At 41.0% G+C, this 23,401-nt stretch overlaps 2 protein-coding genes across 2 annotated transcripts in view; one reads left to right on the plus strand and one right to left on the minus strand.

The window, feature by feature from the left end:
* The window catches only part of LOC146581695 (uncharacterized), a 63,930-nt gene that overhangs the window by 32,912 nt on the left and 7,617 nt on the right, over positions 1-23,401 (plus strand). The gene's annotated exons all lie outside the window — the stretch shown is intronic.
* On the minus strand, positions 11,384-12,834 carry LOC146581696 (TBC1 domain family member 2A-like). Its single transcript, XM_085247132.1, has 3 exons — positions 12,661-12,834; positions 11,915-12,036; positions 11,384-11,585 (listed from the first exon to the last, which is right to left on the minus strand). Exons 1-3 carry the CDS (start codon positions 12,817-12,819, stop codon positions 11,384-11,386), a joined length of 483 nt encoding a protein of 160 aa, XP_085103258.1. The 5' UTR covers positions 12,820-12,834.

Consider the following 23,401-nt stretch of genomic DNA (forward strand, 5'->3'; position numbering starts at 1 on the left):
ACTTCTGGTGTTGTCATGGCAACCCACACAAACATTTCAGCGTCAGCTACAATGAGGCGGAGCCCTTACTGGGACACTGAGCTCAGGTAGAGTGAAAGACAACATTTTTCCGTATCCAAAACAGCAGCGCTGTTCCTGTGACCTCTAGTAAAGCCTCTACTTGGGAAAAGGGAGTCTTTCATCAAAGCATCCTGCAGAAGTTGAATAAAAATATGCAAATGTTTAAATGATGCAACTTAATGAAGGCTGACAGCAGTTGTACTATTTTACATTGCAGCGAACAGGGGTGACCATTATTTTCAACGTTTTTCCAGCATTTTTCACATTGAAAGTGAAATAATATAAATAATGTCTCAATTAAATTGCGTTAATATTTAAAAATACAAAAACTACAGCTTTGTTCACAAGCCAATAAAAATGTACTTGGGCCAGTGGTAAATGAAAATAACACTTATTCAGCACCTGGTTGTTGCGGCTGCATCAGGACACCAGATGTTCAGCCTCCATCCTGTAGGCAGACTTATCCCCGTCTGAGAGGAGTCCAATAATGGTGGTGTCATCTGCAAGCTTAATTAATTTGACAGACTGGTGGTTGGAGGTGCGGCAGTTGGTGTACAGGGAGAAGGGCATAGAAGAAAGAACACAGCCCTGAGGGGAGCTCGTGCTGATGGTCCGGGAGTCCAAGACATTCTTCCCCAGCCTCACTGGTTGCTTCCTGTCCGTCAGGAAGTCAGTGATCCACCGGCAGATGGGATCAGGCACATTCATCTGGGAAAGCAATCCTTGAAGAAGGTCTGAAAGGATGGTGTTGAAGGTAGAGCTGAAGTCCACAAACAGGATCCTAGCATAGATTCTGCAGGACAAAGTGTAGGGCCATGTTAATGGCATCGTCTACAGACCTGTTGGCTCTGTATGCAAACTGCAGGGGGTCCAGGAGGGGGGCCGTGAGGGTCTTAAGATAGGAGAGAACCAGGCGCTCAAAAGACTTCCTGACCAGATGTCAGAGCCACAGGTCTGTAGTCTTTTCGTCCAGTGATCTTTGGCTTCTTGAAAGCTATAAATGATATAAAAATTATATAAAAACTGTTAATCAGCAAAAGAAATGATATCATAGTTCTTATAAAGAAAGCCTCTATCAATCAAACACCAGCAGTGTAGCAATGTTGTTCACTTACACTGTATATAAAACACTGATTTTGGCTACATCCAGTTTTTACTGTATTATAAACATTTTTTACCATGAAGAGTAAAGTGTTTGGCATTTTTGTCATTGTTATTGAGCTCAGAGATCAGGCCCAGCCCAGTATCTACCTGGTTATGAGCAAGGAGCTGGAGGTGATAACTCAACAATAACCAGGCCATGCATGCATGGATGGATGCATGGATGGATCAGTTTGTAGGCTGTGTGTGGTCAGCAGCAGGCTGCTGGGTGTGGACCAAGAGGGAAAGCCCAGCATGTGAAACCCATCAGCAGAAGGCCAGAACAAAGGTGCACAGACAAACGCAGCCCAGACACTCAGGCAGGACGAGTAAAATAAATGGCAGCAAACACAGTATGATGTGGTAAAATGTGCTTTCTTTCACAAACAGATAGCACAAACAAGAATCACAAGAATCTCCTTTGTGGTTCTTGTTTTTCTTTTGAGTATATTAATAAAAAGTTGAAATAAAGTGGCAATAAAATTCATGCACTGAAGACCACACGAAACCCTAATTCACCCTACTACCTGTTGCCTTCACATTCCATTTGCATCCCATTTTTATCCATTCATGTACCAGCTACTGGCTTTTTGCTGTTATGTTCTCATATCGCATGAGAGTTTATTTGCCAGGTGTCAGAAGTCTAATAATAAAGCTCCGGCACAACGTGGTCGAAGTTACCCTCATATCGGATCGCATCATGTCAGTGAAGATCGACGGTGTTAATGGTAACATTGTAAACAGAATGTTACCATTTAACATAATGTTAAATGGTAACATTGTAAACAGAATGTTACCATTTAACACAATGTAAAATGGTAACATTGTAAACAGAATGTTACCATTTAACACAAGGTAAAATGGTAACATTGTAAACAGAATGTTACCATTTAACATAATGTAAAATGGTAACATTGTAAACAGAATGTTACCATTTAACACAATGTAAAATGGTAACATTGTAAACAGAATGTTACCATTTAACACAATGTAAAATGGTAACATTGTAAACAGAATGTTGCCATTTAACATTATGTTAAATATAACTAACGGATTTACTTTACCAAATGGACCATCCCGGCCTTGCCGTATTGGTCTATTTGATTCACCTTTGTTTTTATTGTTTATTTTATTTTCACTTGCTACACATAGGACAGACATGACTAGGGGAAAGAAAGGGGAGAAAGAAAGAGGGAAAGAAAAACAGCAGGGAAGAGGAATGGTGATAAAGGGCAAAAAACAAAAACCAACAAAACAAACAGACAAAAAATATATATATCAGTCACTTCAACTCAAAGAAGTCCAGACGCTTTTCTTTCCAAGCTCCTTTGACTGACTGTTAGGACAACTTATTTATTGCAAGCATGCAGTACAAGAATAACTCGATGTTTCTGACTTTGCATTACGAATTGTTTACCCACTGACAAACATTTCAAATGAAATTAAATTAAAAAACAATTTGTGGTAACCTGATTTTAATTCAAAAAGAATCATTAACAACACTTCTTGTAATGGTGTCAAAATCAGCCCAACTTTTATTTTCAAATGCAAAAAGTAAAAGAAAATGAGCCAACATACTGGACACATATAATTGTCAATATAATTGTTTATAAACAATTATATTGTCATCATTGTTACAGATATGGAAACTTTATTAACAATTTGTCCAAGTAAAAAAATGCCCTGCTAATTGTTGGGGTTTTCTCTCCTCTAGCCCTTTAAGCTCTTCTTTACATCCCCCCACCTTTTCTTTCTTCTTAATAATATAACAATAAAAACAATTGGCTGCATTTTAAATGTGTCAGATCAATGTCTTTATTCAAGAATACAAGAAATGGTAATAGCTGCATGTGTGTTTGTGTGTGTGCATAATATGCATACTTTACTTGTTGGATCCAAATCCCACAAGGAATAAAATAAAACAAGAAGACAAACAAAAACAAAACAAAAATATATTTCTCTCCCTTCCCAGGTCAGGTTCACAAAAGCATTGCAGCTCTTTATTCCTCTTGTACAGCTCCAGAGTCTGTCAGCCAAAAAGAAACTACTGAGGTTCCAACACCCAGTATTTCTGTAAACACAGATGAAAATGAACAGTCATCCACATCTAAAAGATTTGTAGATTCGAGGGACCGGTATAATACATCTAGTACATCTTTGTTTAAACCTCAGAACACAAAAAGGGAACAAACCATTGTATACAGATTTAAAAGTGCGCAAAGCAACGAACAGTCACCCTCTGAAACAGCTGAGGTTATCACAACCATTGTTTCTGTAAATACACAGGAACAGTCACCCACCTCAAAAAGATTAGTATATTCAAGGGACCAGTGTATCTACTCTGGTCAAAAGAATCCATGCTTCGTACTGATGTCCACAATTCTTTTTTATTCCTCTCACAATCATGGAGCACCGTGAAAACTAGAAACGAGTAAAATAATATCAATAGCACATATGACATCCATCTCAGCCACTTATTTCTTTTCACAAGATGCACAAGTGCTTAACAAATAACAGCATAATGTTTTTACCGTGTACGCCTTGTAAAACCAGTAGTAGAAAAGTTGTAGGTTCGTGCTCTTGTGGGGGAGACGTATGTTATCCACCACCTCGATAGCTAGCCGAGAGTTCGAGGGTCACTAGAGCCGCCGAGAACGCATGAACTACTTACGGTAGGACGTTTTGCCAAAGTAAGACGTTTTGTCAGAACACCGAGTCCTCAGGAGGATGCAGCCCATGAATTTGGACACGATCTCAGATGCACTTCTGGTGTTGTCATGGCAACCCACACAAACATTTCAGCGTCAGCTACAATGAGGCGGAGCCCTTACTGGGACACTGAGCTCAGGTAGAGTGAAAGACAACATTTTTCCGTATCCAAAACAGCAGCGCTGTTCCTGTGACCTCTAGTAAAGCCTCTACTTGGGAAAAGGGAGTCTTTCATCAAAGCATCCTGCAGAAGTTGAATAAAAATATGCAAATGTTTAAATGATGCAACTTAATGAAGGCTGACAGCAGTTGTACTATTTTACATTGCAGCGAACAGGGGTGACCATTATTTTCAACGTTTTTCCAGCATTTTTCACATTGAAAGTGAAATAATATAAATAATGTCTCAATTAAATTGCGTTAATATTTAAAAATACAAAAACTACAGCTTTGTTCACAAGCCAATAAAAATGTACTTGGGCCAGTGGTAAATGAAAATAACACTTATTCAGCACCTGGTTGTTGCGGCTGCATCAGGACACCAGATGTTCAGCCTCCATCCTGTAGGCAGACTTATCCCCGTCTGAGAGGAGTCCAATAATGGTGGTGTCATCTGCAAGCTTAATTAATTTGACAGACTGGTGGTTGGAGGTGCGGCAGTTGGTGTACAGGGAGAAGGGCATAGAAGAAAGAACACAGCCCTGAGGGGAGCTCGTGCTGATGGTCCGGGAGTCCAAGACATTCTTCCCCAGCCTCACTGGTTGCTTCCTGTCCGTCAGGAAGTCAGTGATCCACCGGCAGATGGGATCAGGCACATTCATCTGGGAAAGCAATCCTTGAAGAAGGTCTGAAAGGATGGTGTTGAAGGTAGAGCTGAAGTCCACAAACAGGATCCTAGCATAGATTCTGCAGGACAAAGTGTAGGGCCATGTTGATGGCATCGTCTACAGACCTGTTGGCTCTGTATGCAAACTGCAGGGGGTCCAGGAGGGGGGCCGTGAGGGTCTTAAGATAGGAGAGAACCAGGCGCTCAAAAGACTTCCTGACCAGATGTCAGAGCCACAGGTCTGTAGTCTTTTCGTCCAGTGATCTTTGGCTTCTTGAAAGCTATAAATGATATAAAAATTATATAAAAACTGTTAATCAGCAAAAGAAATGATATCATAGTTCTTATAAAGAAAGCCTCTATCAATCAAACACCAGCAGTGTAGCAATGTTGTTCACTTACACTGTATATAAAACACTGATTTTGGCTACATCCAGTTTTTACTGTATTATAAACATTTTTTACCATGAAGAGTAAAGTGTTTGGCATTTTTGTCATTGTTATTGAGCTCAGAGATCAGGCCCAGCCCAGTATCTACCTGGTTATGAGCAAGGAGCTGGAGGTGATAACTCAACAATAACCAGGCCATGCATGCATGGATGGATGCATGGATGGATCAGTTTGTAGGCTGTGTGTGGTCAGCAGCAGGCTGCTGGGTGTGGACCAAGAGGGAAAGCCCAGCATGTGAAACCCATCAGCAGAAGGCCAGAACAAAGGTGCACAGACAAACGCAGCCCAGACACTCAGGCAGGACGAGTAAAATAAATGGCAGCAAACACAGTATGATGTGGTAAAATGTGCTTTCTTTCACAAACAGATAGCACAAACAAGAATCACAAGAATCTCCTTTGTGGTTCTTGTTTTTCTTTTGAGTACATTAATAAAAAGTTGAAATAAAGTGGCAATAAAATTCATGCACTGAAGACCACACGAAACCCTAATTCACCCTACTACCTGTTGCCTTCACATTCCATTTGCATCCCATTGTTATCCATTCATGTACCAGCTACTGGCTTTTTGCTGTTATGTTCTCATATCGCATGAGAGTTTATTTGCCAGGTGTCAGAAGTCTAATAATAAAGCTCCGGCACAACGTGGTCGAAGTTACCCGCATATCGGATCGCATCATGTCAGTGAAGATCGACGGTGTTAATGGTAACATTGTAAACAGAATGTTACCATTTAACATAATGTTAAATGGTAACATTGTAAACAGAATGTTACCATTTAACACAATGTAAAATGGTAACATTGTAAACAGAATGTTACCATTTAACACAATGTAAAATGGTAACATTGTAAACAGAATGTTACCATTTAACACAATGTAAAATGGTAACATTGTAAACAGAATGTTACCATTTAACATAATGTGAAATGGTAACATTGTAAACAGAATGTTGCCATTTAACATTATGTTAAATATAACTAACGGATTTACTTTACCAAATGGACCATCCCGGCCTTGCCGTATTGGTCTATTTGATTCACCTTTGTTTTTATTGTTTATTTTATTTTCACTTGCTACACATAGGACAGACATGACTGGGGGAAAGAAAGGGGAGAAAGAAAGAGGGAAAGAAAAACAGCAGGGAAGAGGAATGGTGATAAAGGGCAAAAAACAAAAACCAACAAAACAAACAGACAAAAAATATATATATCAGTCACTTCAACTCAAAGAAGTCCAGACGCTTTTCTTTCCAAGCTCCTTTGACTGACTGTTAGGACAACTTATTTATTGCAAGCATGCAGTACAAGAATAACTCGATGTTTCTGACTTTGCATTACGAATTGTTTACCCACTGACAAACATTTCAAATGAAATTAAATTAAAAAACAATTTGTGGTAACCTGATTTTAATTCAAAAAGAATCATTAACAACACTTCTTGTAATGGTGTCAAAATCAGCCCAACTTTTATTTTCAAATGCAAAAAGTAAAAGAAAATGAGCCAACATACTGGACACATATAACTGTCAATATAATTGTTTATAAACAATTATATTGTCATCATTGTTACAGATATGGAAACTTTATTAACAATTTGTCCAAGTAAAAAAATGCCCTGCTAATTGTTGGGGTTTTCTCTCCTCTAGCCCTTTAAGCTCTTCTTTACATCCCCCCACCCCCACCTTTTCTTTTTTCTTAATAATATAACAATAAAAACAATTGGCTGCATTTTAAATGTGTCAGATCAATGTCTTTATTCAAGAATACAAGAAATGGTAATAGCTGCATGTGTGTTTGTGTGTGTGCATAATATGCATACTTTACTTGTTGGATCCAAATCCCACAAGGAATCAAATAAAACAAGAAGACAAACAAAAACAAAACAAAAATATATTTCTCTCCCTTCCCAGGTCAGGTTCACAAAAGCATTGCAGCTCTTTATTCCTCTTGTACAGCTCCAGAGTCTGTCAGCCAAAAAGAAACTACTGAGGTTCCAACACCCAGTGTTTCTGTAAACACAGATGAAAATGAACAGTCATCCACATCTAAAAGATTTGTAGATTCGAGGGACCGGTATAATACATCTAGTACATCTTTGTTTAAACCTCAGAACACAAAAAGGGAACAAACCATTGTATACAGATTTAAAAGTGCGCAAAGCAACGAACAGTCACCCTCTGAAACAGCTGAGGTTATCACAACCATTGTTTCTGTAAATACACAGGAACAGTCACCCACCTCAAAAAGATTAGTATATTCAAGGGACCAGTGTATCTACTCTGGTCAAAAGAATCCATGCTTCGTACTGATGTCCACAATTCTTTTTTATTCCTCTCACAATCATGGAGCACCGTGAAAACTAGAAACGAGTAAAATAATATCAATAGCACATATGACATCCATCTCAGCCACTTATTTCTTTTCACAAGATGCACAAGTGCTTAACAAATAACAGCATAATGTTTTTACCGTGTACGCCTTGTAAAACCAGTAGTAGAAAAGTTGTAGGTTCGTGCTCTTGTGGGGGAGACGTATGTTATCCACCACCTCGATAGCTAGCCGAGAGTTCGAGGGTCACTAGAGCCGCCGAGAACGCATGAACTACTTACGGTAGGACGTTTTGCCAAAGTAAGACGTTTTGTCAGAACACCGAGTCCTCAGGAGGATGCAGCCCATGAATTTGGACACGATCTCAGATGCACTTCTGGTGTTGTCATGGCAACCCACACAAACATTTCAGCGTCAGCTACAATGAGGCGGAGCCCTTACTGGGACACTGAGCTCAGGTAGAGTGAAAGACAACATTTTTCCGCATCCAAAACAGCAGCGCTGTTCCTGTGACCTCTAGTAAAGCCTCTACTTGGGAAAAGGGAGTCTTTCATCAAAGCATCCTGCAGAAGTTGAATAAAAATATGAAAATGTTTAAATGATGCAACTTAATGAAGGCTGACAGCAGTTGTACTATTTTACATTGCAGCGAACAGGGGTGACCATTATTTTCAACGTTTTTACAGAATTTTTCACATTGAAAGTGAAATAATATAAATAATGTCTCAATTAAATTGCGTTAATATTTAAAAATACAAAATCTACAGCTTTGTTCACAAGCCAATAAAAATATACTTGGGCCAGTGGTAAATCAATATAACACTTATTCAGCACCTGGTTGTTGCGGCTGCATCAGGACACCAGATGTTCAGCCTCCATCCTGTAGGCAGACTTATCCCCGTCTGAGAGGAGTCCAATAATGGTGGTGTCATCTGCAAGCTTAATTAATTTGACAGACTGGTGGTTGGAGGTGCGGCAGTTGGTGTACAGGGAGAAGGGCATAGAAGAAAGAACACAGCCCTGAGGGGAGCTCGTGCTGATGGTCCGGGAGTCCAAGACATTCTTCCCCAGCCTCACTGGTTGCTTCCTGTCCGTCAGGAAGTCAGTGATCCACCGGCAGATGGGATCAGGCACATTCATCTGGGAAAGCAATCCTTGAAGAAGGTCTGAAAGGATGGTGTTGAAGGTAGAGCTGAAGTCCACAAACAGGATCCTAGCATAGATTCTGCAGGACAAAGTGTAGGGCCATGTTGATGGCATCGTCTACAGACCTGTTGGCTCTGTATGCAAACTGCAGGGGGTCCAGGAGGGGGGCCGTGAGGGTCTTAAGATAGGAGAGAACCAGGCGCTCAAAAGACTTCCTGACCAGATGTCAGAGCCACAGGTCTGTAGTCTTTTCGTCCAGTGATCTTTGGCTTCTTGAAAGCTATATATGATATAAAAATTATATAAAAACTGTTAATCAGCAAAAGAAATGATATCATAGTTCTTATAAAGAAAGCCTCTATCAATCAAACACCAGCAGTGTAGCAATGTTGTTCACTTACACTGTATATAAAACACTGATTTTGGCTACATCCAGTTTTTACTGTATTATAAACATTTTTTACCATGAAGAGTAAAGTGTTTGGCATTTTTGTCATTGTTATTGAGCTCAGAGATCAGGCCCAGCCCAGTATCTACCTGGTTATGAGCAAGGAGCTGGAGGTGATAACTCAACAATAACCAGGCCATGCATGCATGGATGGATGCATGGATGGATCAGTTTGTAGGCTGTGTGTGGTCAGCAGCAGGCTGCTGGGTGTGGACCAAGAGGGAAAGCCCAGCATGTGAAACCCATCAGCAGAAGGCCAGAACAAAGGTGCACAGACAAACGCAGCCCAGACACTCAGGCAGGACGAGTAAAATAAATGGCAGCAAACACAGTATGATGTGGTAAAATGTGCTTTCTTTCACAAACAGATAGCACAAACAAGAATCACAAGAATCTCCTTTGTGGTTCTTGTTTTTCTTTTGAGTACATTAATAAAAAGTTGAAATAAAGTGGCAATAAAATTCATGCACTGAAGACCACACGAAACCCTAATTCACCCTACTACCTGTTGCCTTCACATTCCATTTGCATCCCTTGTCCACAGAATCAAAAATGACCCTTCTTCGCTAAAGATCGAACATAAAGCAATTGCATTTTAAATGGAAGCCCATTTTGCATTAAGAAACACTATCAGCAATCAGAAATTGTGTATATCAGAGTTCTCTGTTTTTACTGTCCTGAAAACTGCATTAATTCAGTGGATGCGGTTAGGTTCAAAACAACGTAATATAAGAGGGCAACCAATTCAATCTAAGAGGGATCCAATTTTTATCCATTCATGTACCAGCTACTGGCTTTTTGCTGTTATGTTCTCATATCGCGTGAGAGTTTATTTGCCAGGTGTCAGAAGTCTAATAATGAATAAAGTTCAGGATATGCTTAAAAACTCACCTCAGTATAGCCGTCATCAGAAGGAAGTGCGCTTCACTCACTCATCAACTTGTCTCAGGCTTTCCACAAAGTTTCACAGTTGACCTTAAAGTAAGATGCTGCAAGCTTACCTTGCAGTGTATTACTTTTTAAGGTCTAAAGACCTTAAAGTGCGCTATAGATTGAAGTGATTTGAACTGACAACAGGGCTAATTCAGCACTTCAAGTTAACATCAATAAAAGTTTTTAAATTTATTCTGATTTCCGTTTGTTTTCATTGCCTGTGCTATCTGTTATTTAGTTCAAATTGTGGGTAGATAATGCTGTGCTGTCATGTGACCTGTTCTCTCATGTGTGCCTTTCTCTTGTTTTGTATGTATTTCTCGTTTGTTATTTATTCCTATTTTATTCCTGCAATTGGTATGGAATTCATTTTTTTTTAAAAATTGATCAGTGTTTTGAAATTAGATGTGATGAACATGTGACCTTAATTTACAAAATCAACATCATGTTGGATTCAATGAGACATGAAACTAGTGCATGAAACAGGTCTCAGTAAATGTTCTCATAGACTGTAATACACTGCCCCCTGCTGGTCATTATAAAGTCTGCAGATGTCATTTGACATGAATGTCATATTTGTGAAACAAAATAAAGGACTCTGTAAAATAAATGAAAATCAAATATTTATATACAGAATATTTATGTACAAATGCTGAAAAAGACATTTGAACAAGATGCACACCCAGTAAAATTAAAAAAAAAAAGAAAAGTCAGTTTTATCATGTGACTATCATGCTGTCATTTCTGCACAATGCACTTTACACCAGATCAAAATAAAACACTGTGAGGTCGTTCTAACCGGAAGCCCAGAGAGCTTCGACAATGCAGCACAATGCCCTGAAGCATCAGCATCAAAATATACTTCAAGTACCAAAAAGTACTCATTGTGCAGAATGCCCTATTTTTGAATAGCTGGACATTTTAATTACTTTATCACCAGCTGTGACTACAGCTGATAATCAACCATGTTTCATAGGGATGTGACTACATTTAGAAATGTCACGCATTTTTAGGTATAAAGCAAAAGATGCAATGAAATAAATAAGCTATCACATATTAATCCAAATGAATTCACTGAAATACATCTGCACATTTCTGCAGCCTGACTTATTACACACGTGAACACAGTACACATTTGTTTACTGCAAGCTTGTTTCAGAGATGTGATGCAGTTAAATCTGTATGCGTCTGTTTCCTTGTAGTGTTAGTAGAGATGGTGAACCTGACACAATCCTGTGTTTAGTGTGAAGGAAACCAGTTAACAGCCGGTTTAGTAAAATTCTCTTGAACTCATGGAAAACTCATCGTCGTCTCGAAGTGAGCAGCTGAAGCGTCCCGTGTGATCAGAGGTCCTCGTCGTCCTCGCTCACCATGACATCGAGCTCTTTGTCTTTCCGTACGACGCTCTCGGTGATGAACTCCTTGTGCTGCTCCTCCAGCTCACGCAGCTCCGCCTGCAGGCGCTCCAGGTGGAGCACTCGCCGGTTCCTCAGCAGCCGGCTGGGGAATGGGTTCATGTCGTTGAAGGCGATGCTGGTCAGCTTCCTGCATGGACACACGCAGGTGGAAAGGACTCGATCACCAACACAGAGGAACTGGAAACTGATCAGCTTGAGTGTTTCTGTTTTATGCTGCTTGATACTTCAGGTACTGCAGTTTGAGCAGGAAATACTGGACTGACTGGACCACATGTATCCGAGAGCTGCAGATACTTAAAAATCTTTAAATCGTTGTTACTGTGATCAGGGAAATTTAAACTTCTCACAAAATTTCAGTAAAAAGGGTTTGAAGCTCAAAGATTCAACAGCTACATCCACTACACTTCTGAGAGTGTAACAGCTCGTAGATTATGGTGGGTGGAGGCGAGTGCGTACCTGGCATTGGAGACGGTCTTTGTGAAGAAGCGTAGGTACTGGTAGATCTCCACGCTGTCGTGAATCTTCAGGATGTCGTCCTCTTTGTATTTGAACAGAGCCAGAGTGTATCTGAAGATCACCTGCAGCACAGACACGCATTTCATAACAGGACACTCACGCCACACAATTAATTGGAAACTTTGAGGAGGTGAGTCATAAAATTACTCTTTCAGTTGTGGTGCAGTTGGGCCCTTTACTCATTACAGCTCTGATCGATTTCCAATAAGCCACTTGGTTCCTCAGTTGCCAGATAATATTAACTTACTTGGTAGTTGAGCTTTAAGTTTAAATTAAACTTTTGGGTTGGATCTACGTGGCTGAAGCTGTTGTCAGCATTTATCCCTGTGTGGTATATATTTCTGTGTCTGAACTGTGATTTTATTTCCTGAGACAAACGATGTAAAAGCTGTGCTGCATTTGTCACATTGCAGAAACAAGCCCAAAGCCATTGTCCCGCTCATCGTCTGGATTTACGCTGCTTGTGGTAGACTGTGAGGTCGTTACTAGAATGATCTGCTTTCCCACTCCTATTTCATGTCACATGACAGTTCCCCATGCTTAGTAAACAATGTCTTATTACTCCTAAAATGTAAATAAAGACATCTAAAGGTGAAAACAAAATCATTTTTGTTTCCATGGACACTACTGTGGTGCATTCAAGTGTTGTCTGCATTTCTGTCATGGTGTGTTCGGGTGTATGGTACCTTGGTACCCTCATACAGGAAGGCGTCCCACAGAGGCATCAGGATGTCGCTGGGCAGACTCTCCACAAAAACCACCAGGAACCAGTTGAAGGTGACCAGAGAGACGTCAATGTTGTGATCCTCAAAGTGAGATGCCAGGCGAGGAAGCTTCTCCGCCATGAAGTCCTTCAGCACGCGCTGGTCCGCCTGAGCACAAAGACTCACAGAGATCAGCCTCACTGATCACTAAAACAGATCACAGCAGGCAAGCAGGAAGAAGAACACAGCTCCCCTCAGGGCTGTGTTCTTTCTTCTATGCCCTTCTCCCTGTACACCAACTGCCGCACCTCCAACCACCAGTCTGTCAAATTAATTAAGCTTGCAGATGACACCACCATTATTGGACTCCTCTCAGACGGGGATAAGTCTGCCTACAGGATGGAGGCTGAACATCTGGTGTCCTGATGCAGCCGCAACAACCAGGTGCTGAATAAGTGTTATTTTCATTTACCACTGGCCCAAGTACATTTTTATTGGCTTGTGAACAAAGCTGTAGTTTTTGTATTTTTAAATATTAACGCAATTTAATTGAGACATTATTTATATTATTTCACTTTCAATGTGAAAAATGCTGTAAAAACGTTGAAACTAATGGTCACCCCTGTTCGCTGCAATGTAAAATAGTACAACTGCTGTCAGCCTTCATTAAGTTGCATCATTTAAACATTTGCATATTTTTATTCAACTTCTGCAGGATGCTTTGATGAAAGACTCCCTTTTCCCAAGTAGAGGCTTTACTAGAGGTCACAGGAACAGCGCTGCTGTTTTGGATGCGGAAAAATGTTGTCTTTCACTCTACCTGAGCTCAGTGTTTCAGTAAGGGCTCCGCCTCATTGTAGCTGACGCTGAAATGTTTGTGTGGGTTGCCATGACAACACCAGAAGTGCATCTGAGATCGTGTCCAAATTCATGGGCTGCATCCTCCTGAGGACTCGGTGTTCTGACAAAACGTCTTACTTTGGCAAAGCGTCCTACCGTAAGTAGTTCATGCGTTCTCGGCGGCTCTAGTGACCCTCGAACTCTCGGCTAGCTATCGAGGTGGTGGATAACATACGTCTCCCCCACAAGAGCACGAACCTACAACTTTTCTACTACTGGTTTTACAAGGCGTACACGGTAAAAACATTATGCTGTTATTTGTTAAGCACTTGTGCACCTTGTGAAAAGAAATAAGTGGCTGAGATGGATGTCATATGTGCTATTGATATTATTTTACTCGTTTCTAGTTTTCACGGTGCTCCATGATTGTGAGAGGAATAAAAAAGAATTGTGGACATCAGTACGAAGCATGGATTCTTTTGACCAGAGTAGATACACTGGTCCCTTGAATATACTAATCTTTTTGAGGTGGGTGACTGTTCCTGTGTATTTACAGAAACAATGGTTGTGATAACCTCAGCTGTTTCAGAGGGTGACTGTTCGTTGCTTTGCGCACTTTTAAATCTGTATACAATGGTTTGTTCCCTTTTTGTGTTCTGAGGTGTACTAGATGTATTATACCGGTCCCTCGAATCTACAAATCTTTTAGATGTGGATGACTGTTCATTTTCATCTGTGTTTACAGAAACACTGGGTGTTGGAACCTCAGTAGTTTCTTTTTGGCTGACAGACTCTGGAGCTGTACAAGAGGAATAAAGAGCTGCAATGCTTTTGTGAACCTGACCTGGGAAGGGAGAGAAATATATTTTTGTTTTGTTTTTGTTTGTCTTCTTGTTTTATTTGATTCCTTGTGGGATTTGGATCCAACAAGTAAAGTATGCATATTATGCACACACACAAACACACATGCAGCTATTACCATTTCTTGTATTCTTGAATAAAGACATTGATCTGACACATTTAAAATGCAGCCAATTGTTTTTATTGTTATATTATTAAGAAAAAAGAAAAGGTGGGGGTGGGGGGATGTAAAGAAGAGCTTAAAGGAAAGGGCTAGAGGAGAGAAAACCCCAACAATTAGCAGGGCATTTTTTTACTTGGACAAATTGTTAATAAAGTTTCCATATCTGTAACAATGATGACAGTATAATTGTTTATAAACAATTATATTGACAATTATATGTGTCCAGTATGTTGGCTCATTTTCTTTTACTTTTTGCATTTGAAAATAAAAGTTGGGCTGATTTTGACACCATTACAAGAAGTGTTGTTAATGATTCTTTTTGAATTAAAATCAGGTTACCACAAATTGTTTTTTAATTTAATTTCATTTGAAATGTTTGTCAGTGGGTAAACAATTCGTAATGCAAAGTCAGAAACATCGAGTTATTCTTGTACTGCATGCTTGCAATAAATAAGTTGTCCTAACAGTCAGTCAAAGGAGCTTGGAAAGAAAAGCGTCTGGACTTCTTTGAGTTGAAGTGACTGATATATATATTTTTTGTCTGTTTGTTTTGTTGGTTTTTGTTTTTTGCCCTTTATCACCATTCCTCTTCCCTGCTGTTTTTCTTTCCCTCTTTCTTTCTCCCCTTTCTTTCCCCCAGTCATGTCTGTCCTATGTGTAGCAAGTGAAAATAAAATAAACAATAAAAACAAAGGTGAATCAAATAGACCAATACGGCAAGGCCGGGATGGTCCATTTGGTAAAGTAAATCCGTTAGTTATATTTAACATAATGTTAAATGGCAACATTCTGTTTACAATGTTACCATTTCACATTATGTTAAATGGTAACATTCTGTTTACAATGTTACCATTTCACATTATGTTAAATGGTAACATTCTGTTTACAATGTTACCATTTCACATTGTGTTAAATGGTAACATTCTGTTTACAATGTTACCATTTTACATTGTGTTAAATGGTAACATTCTGTTTACAATGTTACCATTTTACATTATGTTAAATTGTCAGTAGGCCTGGTACCGGAACCGGTACTGGACCCCCTTTTACTTTCAGCCATCAGAAGAGGGTACACTGTGGTCATAACAATACTCAGACTGTAGCATTTAAAGGTCCCAAAGTGTACCAGGAAAATATCCCCCGCACGATTACACCAGCAGCCTGAATTGTGAATGTGAGGGAGGATGGATCCATGCTTTCATGTTGTTCACTCCAGGCTGATATAAAAATGATATAACTAATACTACTTCTACTAATAATGACAATAACAACAAAATAATAATAATAATGTCAAAAATACCAGTAATAATAATAACAATAACAACATAAACAACAACATTACTACTACTAATAATAAAGATAAATAAATGTATTAAAAAATTAATAATGATAATAATAATAATAAAACTGATCATAACAGTAACAATATCAATCATAACAACAAGAGTACTAACAACAATAATAACAATAACAATGAAGGTGTTGCTGCAGATCTGAGTCCCGACTCTGCTGCCTTTCTAGTGCGGCAAAGAAAGTAAGAAATAGAAAAAGAAAAACACAAATAAACTGAGTGTGAGGGTTTTTCTACAAGTTACACTGAATATTTGCACAGACATGCTGACTGTTTGCTGGGAGACGTCACCTGTCTTTTATAGAATAGCAGGTAAGCTGTTCTCTGCCGCTGCTCACACACAGACTCACACGTGGTCTGGCAGACCAACTCGTCATCGTACGTGAGCCGGCTGTCTGTGACGTCGTCTCTTCCGCTCATCTGGTGAACGCCGTCACAGACGTAATGTCCTGAGAGGAGAAGGCGCACTTATTAACGTCTCATAAACTTTCAAAGCTGACCTGCATTCAGCACATGTGTCTGAAAGCACCCACTCACCGCTGTAAGCTGAGGAGCCCAAACGACTGATCACGCTGTTGTATGTTCACCAGTATGATAATGATGAAGCAGTAATCTCAGTTAACGTGGTTTTATTAACCAGCACAGCAGCAGAGAACTTACATGCTTGGATTCAATAACGGAATGGCGCCTATACCACTCAAAACATACACACACCTACACGGAGGTACGGCAAGCGGATTAGGACCAAATACCAAACTAACAGCAGGTTATCTACATCCCCCTTCTTTAGTACATCCCCAACCGGACATAAAGTTTAATGCATACTGAATAATAATAATCACAGCATAAAAGGTGACATACGCTGACCCTTAGGAACATTTAAATTTGCAACCAGATGGAAGAAATAAACATGACAAGAATATCATTTTGCTGTATAAAGTTAAATATGATTACTACTGAAAATCACCTCAAACAGAATTTAACTTGAAGCATTGACATCAGTTACTGATGGCTCAAACATCAAACCTGAAAATGTTCTGTGTTTTAACTAGTACCCAATTAATCCTTATATCTTGGATTTGGTTTGCACACACGACCAAAGCGTGTCCTGTAAACACCATCACTCTTGGAAGGTCTTGGAGAATGCAAAACATCAGAAGAGCTCTCAACATGAGTGCTGTCTTTAAACTGTTCTACATCATTGTTTTCACCCACAACCTGCAGTCCATCATAATGATGATGATCAGTGTCTTTCTGAACAGTAACAGGCTCAGACACAGGCAATATGTGTCTGCGATTTCTCCTGTAAGTGTTTCCATCTGACTGTACCAGGTAGGATCTAGGTTCTTTACAAAGTTCCTTTACCACACCTGTGCGGTCATAACCCTGTGGGGTCTGTAACCTCACTACTTGTCCTTCGTTGAGAGGTGGAAGTGGTCGGCTGGATCTGTCATAACAGACCTTCTGAGTCAGTCTCTTGTTGAGTAGTTGGGCTTTCACTCTCTCAGATTCAAGGTGTTGTGGTTCGAGCAGTTTCGTTGTGATTGGGAGCGTAGTTCGAGTCTGTCTGGATAGAAGTCGTTCTGCAGAGGAACCCAGGTTCACATCACGTGGAACATTCCTGAGGTTCAGCAGGTTGAGAAATACATCAGTGCCATCTCTGTGTGATTTCTCCATCAGCTGTTTAGCACTGCGCACTGCTCTCTCAGCAAGCCCATTGGATTGAGGATACTCTGGACTGCTGGTGACATGTTGAAAGTCCCACTGTGAAGCGAAGTCTTTGAAACGCTGGCTTGTAAACTGCCTGCCATTGTCTGAGATCAGAGTGTGTGGAGCACCATGAACTGAGAAGTGTCTTTTCAGCTTTTTGATGACTGTCGCTGATGTCAAATCCTTTAGCAGGTCAATCTCAAACCAGCCTGAGTATGAGTCGACTACTACTAAATAGTGCTGACAGTGCCACTCAAAGATATCTGTAGCCACAGTTGACCAAGGAAGCTCTGGAACTTCATGCAGATGAAGGGGCTCTTTTTGTTGATGAGGTTTAGTGCTGTTACACACCGAGCAGGAAGTAACTGTTTGTTCAATATCTCTTGACATGAACGGCCAGAAGACGATCCCCCGTGCTCTCCGCTTGGTAGCTTCTACGCCGGGATGTCCTCTGTGCATGATGGTGATGTAGTCTCCTTGCAGTGATTTTGGGATCACAGCTTTGGAACCTTTAAGAATGATGCCATCATCCACAATCAGCTCATCCCTGAAAGGAAAATATGGATGAACTGCTGTGGGAAGGTTGTGGAGTCGTTGTGGCCAACCATGTTTGATGAACGAGCTGAGCGCTTGCAGTGTCTCATCCTCAGCTGTGTGTCCTTTAAGTTCCTCCAGGCGTGAAGAAGAGATGCAGCTCACCGTCATGACATCAAAGTTGTCCTCTTCTTCAGGCTGCTGGAAAGTGGAGCTGTTGGGAGCACGAGACAGTGTGTCAGCCAGATACATGTGTTTTCCACATTTATATGTGAGGGTGATGTTGTATTTTTGGAGCCTTAACAACATCCTCTGTAATCTGGCTGGTGCAGCGTGAATAGGTTTCTTTAGTATGGTGACCAGTGGCTGATGGTCTGTTTCTACGACCACAGGCTTGCCATATATGTAGTCATGAAACTTTGTACATGCGAAAACAACAGCCAGCAGCTCCTTTTCTATCTGAGCATATCTGGTTTCAGTGTCTGTCAGAGTACGTGAAGCATATGCCACAGGTCGCCCTTCCTGTAAGCAAGCTGCACCAAGACCATACTGTGATGCATCGCACGTTAGTGTCACAGGTTTGCTGACATCATAATATGACAGAACAGGTGGATTAGACATGTGCTCTTTAAGTGCTTTGAACGCAGTCTGATGCTGTGTGTCCCACATCCACTCGCTGTCCTTGTGTGTGAGCTGTCGCAGAGGAGCTGACAGATGGCTGAAGTTTGGAATGAATTTTCCAAGATAATTGACCATCCCCAGGAACCTCTGCAGGGCTTGGACATCTGTTGGAACTGGCATCTCTCTGATTGCGGCTGTTTTGGAAGGGTCTGCTTTAAGCCCCTCGCTTGTGAAAATGTGTCCGACATAACTGACCTGATTCAGCCGGAATTTGCACTTTAATGGGTTTAGTCGCAGGTTTACTTCTCTGGCACGATCAAGGACTTTTCTCAGGTTGTCGTCATGTTCTTTCATGGTTCTTCCGCCGATGAGTATATCATCAACAATGATGGCACATGGATACCCAGCGAATATCTGCTCCATGGCTCTCTGAAACACCTCGCTGGCAGCGTTAAGACCAAAAGGCATTCTGAGGAACCTGAAACGACCAAAACAAGTGCTGAAGGTGGTTAGCATGGATGATTTCTGATCCAATGACACCTGCCAAAAAGAGTTCTTAGCATCCAAAACAGAGAACACAGTAGCGTTTGACATTATTGCAGCCACTTCTTCTACTGTGCGCATGGGATGGTGTGGTCTTTTCAGAGCAGTGTTTAAATCTCGAGGATTTATGCATATCCTGATTTCATCTTTGCCCTTCTTGTTGGTGGCTACCATGGAAGACACCCAGTCCGTCGGCTCTGAGACGGGAGTAATGACGCCTAATTTCTCCATCCTGACCAGCTCTGCCTTGACCCTGTCTTTCATGGCCAAAGGGATGCGATGTGCTGGGCGAACAACTGGTTTCACATCTGGGTTCAGTGTCATGCGATAGGTGACTGGCAACCTCCCAAGCTCATCAGAAAATAAGTCGCTGTATTCTGTGATAAGCTGTTGTGACAGGTCATCTGCAGACATGCTCAATTGGTGGACGTCATTGCTGAATGATACAAGTCCCATTTCTCTGCATGCACATAGTCCAAGTATTGGCTGAACATCTTCATTAATAACAAAGAATGATAGCACATGTGGCTGCCCATGCAGAAAACACTGCAGCTTAATTACACCTGAGGTTTGAATCTTGCTGCCTCCAAATGCTACTAGGTTAACGGACTTGGGGTGTGCTTTCATTTGTTTATCTGCTCTTATAATGTTAACCGTTTTCTTGGGAAGCACATTACATTTAGCACCTGTGTCCACCTTCATTTCAACAGGAATCCCATTAATCTGCACGGTGACAAAAACGTCCTCTTTGTGTTCCACATCCACATCAGTCGCATGGATTGCATATTGCAGATTTACACCATCAACGTAGAATGTGTCGTCTCCGCTGTCATCAGCTTGGTCTGGTTCCACATGATGAACTGACTTTCTGTGTCTTGCTACGTTTTGGGTAGGCTGAACAGCTCTGCACCGTTTCTTAAAGTGATTCCACTTTTTGCATGCATGACACTGCTGCCCAAAAGCTGGACATTTGCTCTTTTTTGCAGCATGAGCACCCCCACAGTTAGTACAGTTAGTGACATGCTGTGTTTCAGACCTGTCTCCTTGTATTTTCTTTTTATCTCCTCTGTGCTTTCTCGTAAATGTGGGCTGGAGCACATCAACATTTGATGCAGATTGTTGAGGAAAAGCAAGTGTTTTATTATGCTCTTCAGTCATTTCATGAATCTGGCAGACAGATATGGCTTTTGCTAGCGTTAAATCACTATCACGCAGTAGCACTTTCCTTAAATTGTCATTGTTGATGCCACAAACTAGTCTGTCTCTTATTAGTTCTTCACTCAGATCACCAAATCTGCAGCTTTTTGCTTTAATCCGTAAATCACTTACATAGGATTCAACAGTCTCGCCAGTCCTCTGATTCCGCGTGTTGAACTTGTGTCTTTCCATCGTGACATTGGTTTGAGGGCTGCACGTTTCTCTGAATTTCCTTTTGAGGCACTCAGGATCCTCCTTCGATTCTGCAGGAATGAGGACTCGTCCTCCCTCGCCGGGCTCTCTCACTTCTGGCGCGTAAACAAAAGACCGCTGCCGTTCTATAGCTTCGGGACCTGCTAAGTTGAGCAATATGTAGGCTTGTGTGCGCGCTGGCTTGTCAGAGTGTGCCGCCGCTATAAAAATGTCATACTCTTGCTCAAAAATGCGCCAATTTTCAGCAACATTACCATCGAAAACAAGCAGGTCGGGCCTCCTGAATCCTTCCGCCATGTTGTCTGCAGTCCGGATACAAAAAAACGCACCCACAAAATAGACTTGAGACGGGGAAAAAAAAACACCGTCAACTACGAAGTACGTGTTCCGTCGCTTCTGACACCATGTTGTATGTTCACCAGTATGATAATGATGAAGCAGTAATCTCAGTTAACGTGGTTTTATTAACCAGCACAGCAGCAGAGAACTTACATGCTTGGATTCAATAACGGAATGGCGCCTATACCACTCAAAACATACACACACCTACACGGAGGTACGGCAAGCGGATTAGGACCAAATACCAAACTAACAGCAGGTTATCTACACACGCTGACCAACAAATAGCGAGCAGTTTACTGGGAGAGGGCAGCGGCACCACCCGTTAGCTTAGAAATGGGCTCCATCCATACTTGAAATGAACGGTGTGCCTTTTCCCTTACCTCTTCAGTAAAGGCTGTGTCCTGGCTGATCACCAGCTGCTGTGTCAGAACAATGGGGCTGTTCTTCTTCTCCACAGTGAACGATGGAGTGAATGTAAACCACTTCAGCTGGAGGATCAGCACACTGAAAGAGATGAGACAAAGAGGAGAGGCTCAAAGGAAGACGCAAGGAGGACATGACATGAACAAAACTGACACCGACTGAACTGTGGTGGTTTGAGGCCTTTGGGGACCGATTTGAGGTTACTCACTTTGGCAGGTTCAAGAACAACAGCTCCTCTTTGATCTTCTTAGCTCCGCACTGGCATTCTTAGTCCAACAGGCCGCCCTGCAGCAGGGAGCAGGAGGAACAGGTGCATTAGAGTTAAACTCTTTTACAGATGAATTCACATATTCGTGGGAGCAAGCCTGTTCACAGAATAGAGTCTAAACGAGCTCTTACTTTCAGACTCCAGCCCCGCCCTTCAGCAGCATCCTGCTGGCTGGCACAACCTTGCCATTGGCTGCTGCCAGGGATTCAACAGGTTAGAACAAAAATATAAATATTATATCTGAGTTCTTATGTGGACCCGCCTTCCAGACACAACGTCACCTTCCATGAATGTCCACAGGTTAGCGGCCCTCGCTCTGCTGGTCCTCCAAAGTAAGAAAAAATGAGAAAAAATAAGGAGCAGACCAAGCAAAAGAGGGTATTTAAAGAGACAGTGCTCTTAAGGTGCATTTTTGGCGAGTTTTATTATCTAAATGTCATTGTGTCACTTTCTTATGAGGCTTCAGTGAACTGAAAAAGCTTCTGGGATGAGAAGCGAAACGTCTTCAAAAAAGTTAAAGAAGTCCGGTTGCTTTTTTCCTCCAAGCTCCTTAGAGTTCTCTGAAAATGGTCAGGTAGAAGGACTGGACTGAAAATGAGTAAAAAAGCAGCCAAAGCCCAAGGAAGTTGAAAGACTGGAAACTATTGCTGAGGTCATGTCAGTGTAAAAAGTTACCTACAAGTCTGGCACCTTGGAAGCAAAACATAAAGAAATAAGGTGTAAGGCCAAATGTTTGGTCCTGCAGCCAACCGGACCATGAAATATAGAGCACAGGTGAACAAAGTGAGGCAGCAGTTTGCTGATTTCCACCTTGTGCCTTTCATGTTGATCAGCTTAGTAGTTTGCCAGCTTTCTAGCTGTTAAAGACTTTTGGCGAGAGGTTATTCATATTTGAACTCTAATTGAACCCCTCTTTTTTACTGTTTTTTTGTTTGTTTGTTTTTGGGGTTTTTTGTTGTCTTAGATGGCCTGACTCAGCAGGTGGGGGCAGTTTCTGAGTTTACCTTCGTTCAAACAGTGCAGAAATGGTTTCGCTATGCTCCAGACCGGATGGGTGGTGCAGGACGCCCGATATCCAGCCCCGTCATGGAGTAAACTAAAAACAGTAAATAATACATTTAACAAACAAGCAAGCTCTAAATTTAAGCGGAGAGACTGCAGAGGTAGCCGCACCATTCCAGGGATTTTTGGTTAGCATGAGGGGTCTAGCCAGGACCCTTACTGGATACTTGGTGGGAATCGAACGTGCGACTCCAAAGATGTGTAGTATTACCACTACACTATCCAGCTGCGCTACACTATCCAACAAATAAAAGTTTTTAGAAAATTTGATAAAGTCTGATGCTTAATATTGTAGGGATATTAATATCCCTACAATATTAATACGGATTAATAACACAGAGAAGTCATACTTCTGTTATGACAGAATTAATTGGGTAAATTATATTTACAATTGTAACATTGTAAACTTAATGTTATGATTTTACATTATATTAAATTGTAACATGATGTAAAATCGTAACATTGTAAACTTAACGTTACAATTTTACATTATGTTGCAATTTAACATAATGTGAAATTGTAACATTGTAAACATAATGTTACAATTGGAACATCAGTCCATCTATCCATGCATCTTCATCCGCTTTATCCGAGG

The sequence above is a fragment of the Mchenga conophoros genome, linkage group LG2 (assembly GCF_057382185.1).
Source record: "Mchenga conophoros isolate Kocher_MC1m ecotype Shallow Benthic linkage group LG2, M_conophoros_male_GT1.1, whole genome shotgun sequence".
NCBI classification, from domain to species: domain Eukaryota; kingdom Metazoa; phylum Chordata; class Actinopteri; order Cichliformes; family Cichlidae; genus Mchenga; species Mchenga conophoros.

Coding starts and splice junctions, on each gene's coding strand:
- LOC146581696 (XM_085247132.1), bottom strand. CDS start 12,819: ATGGCGGAGAAGCTTCCTCGCCTGGCATCTCACTTTGAGGATCACAAC. Junction 12,037..12,660: donor TCCTGTATGAGGGTACCAAG/GTACCATACACC, acceptor TCTGTGCTGCAG/GTGATCTTCAGATACACTCT. Junction 11,586..11,914: donor AAGACCGTCTCCAATGCCAG/GTACGCACTCGC, acceptor GTGTCCATGCAG/GAAGCTGACCAGCATCGCCT.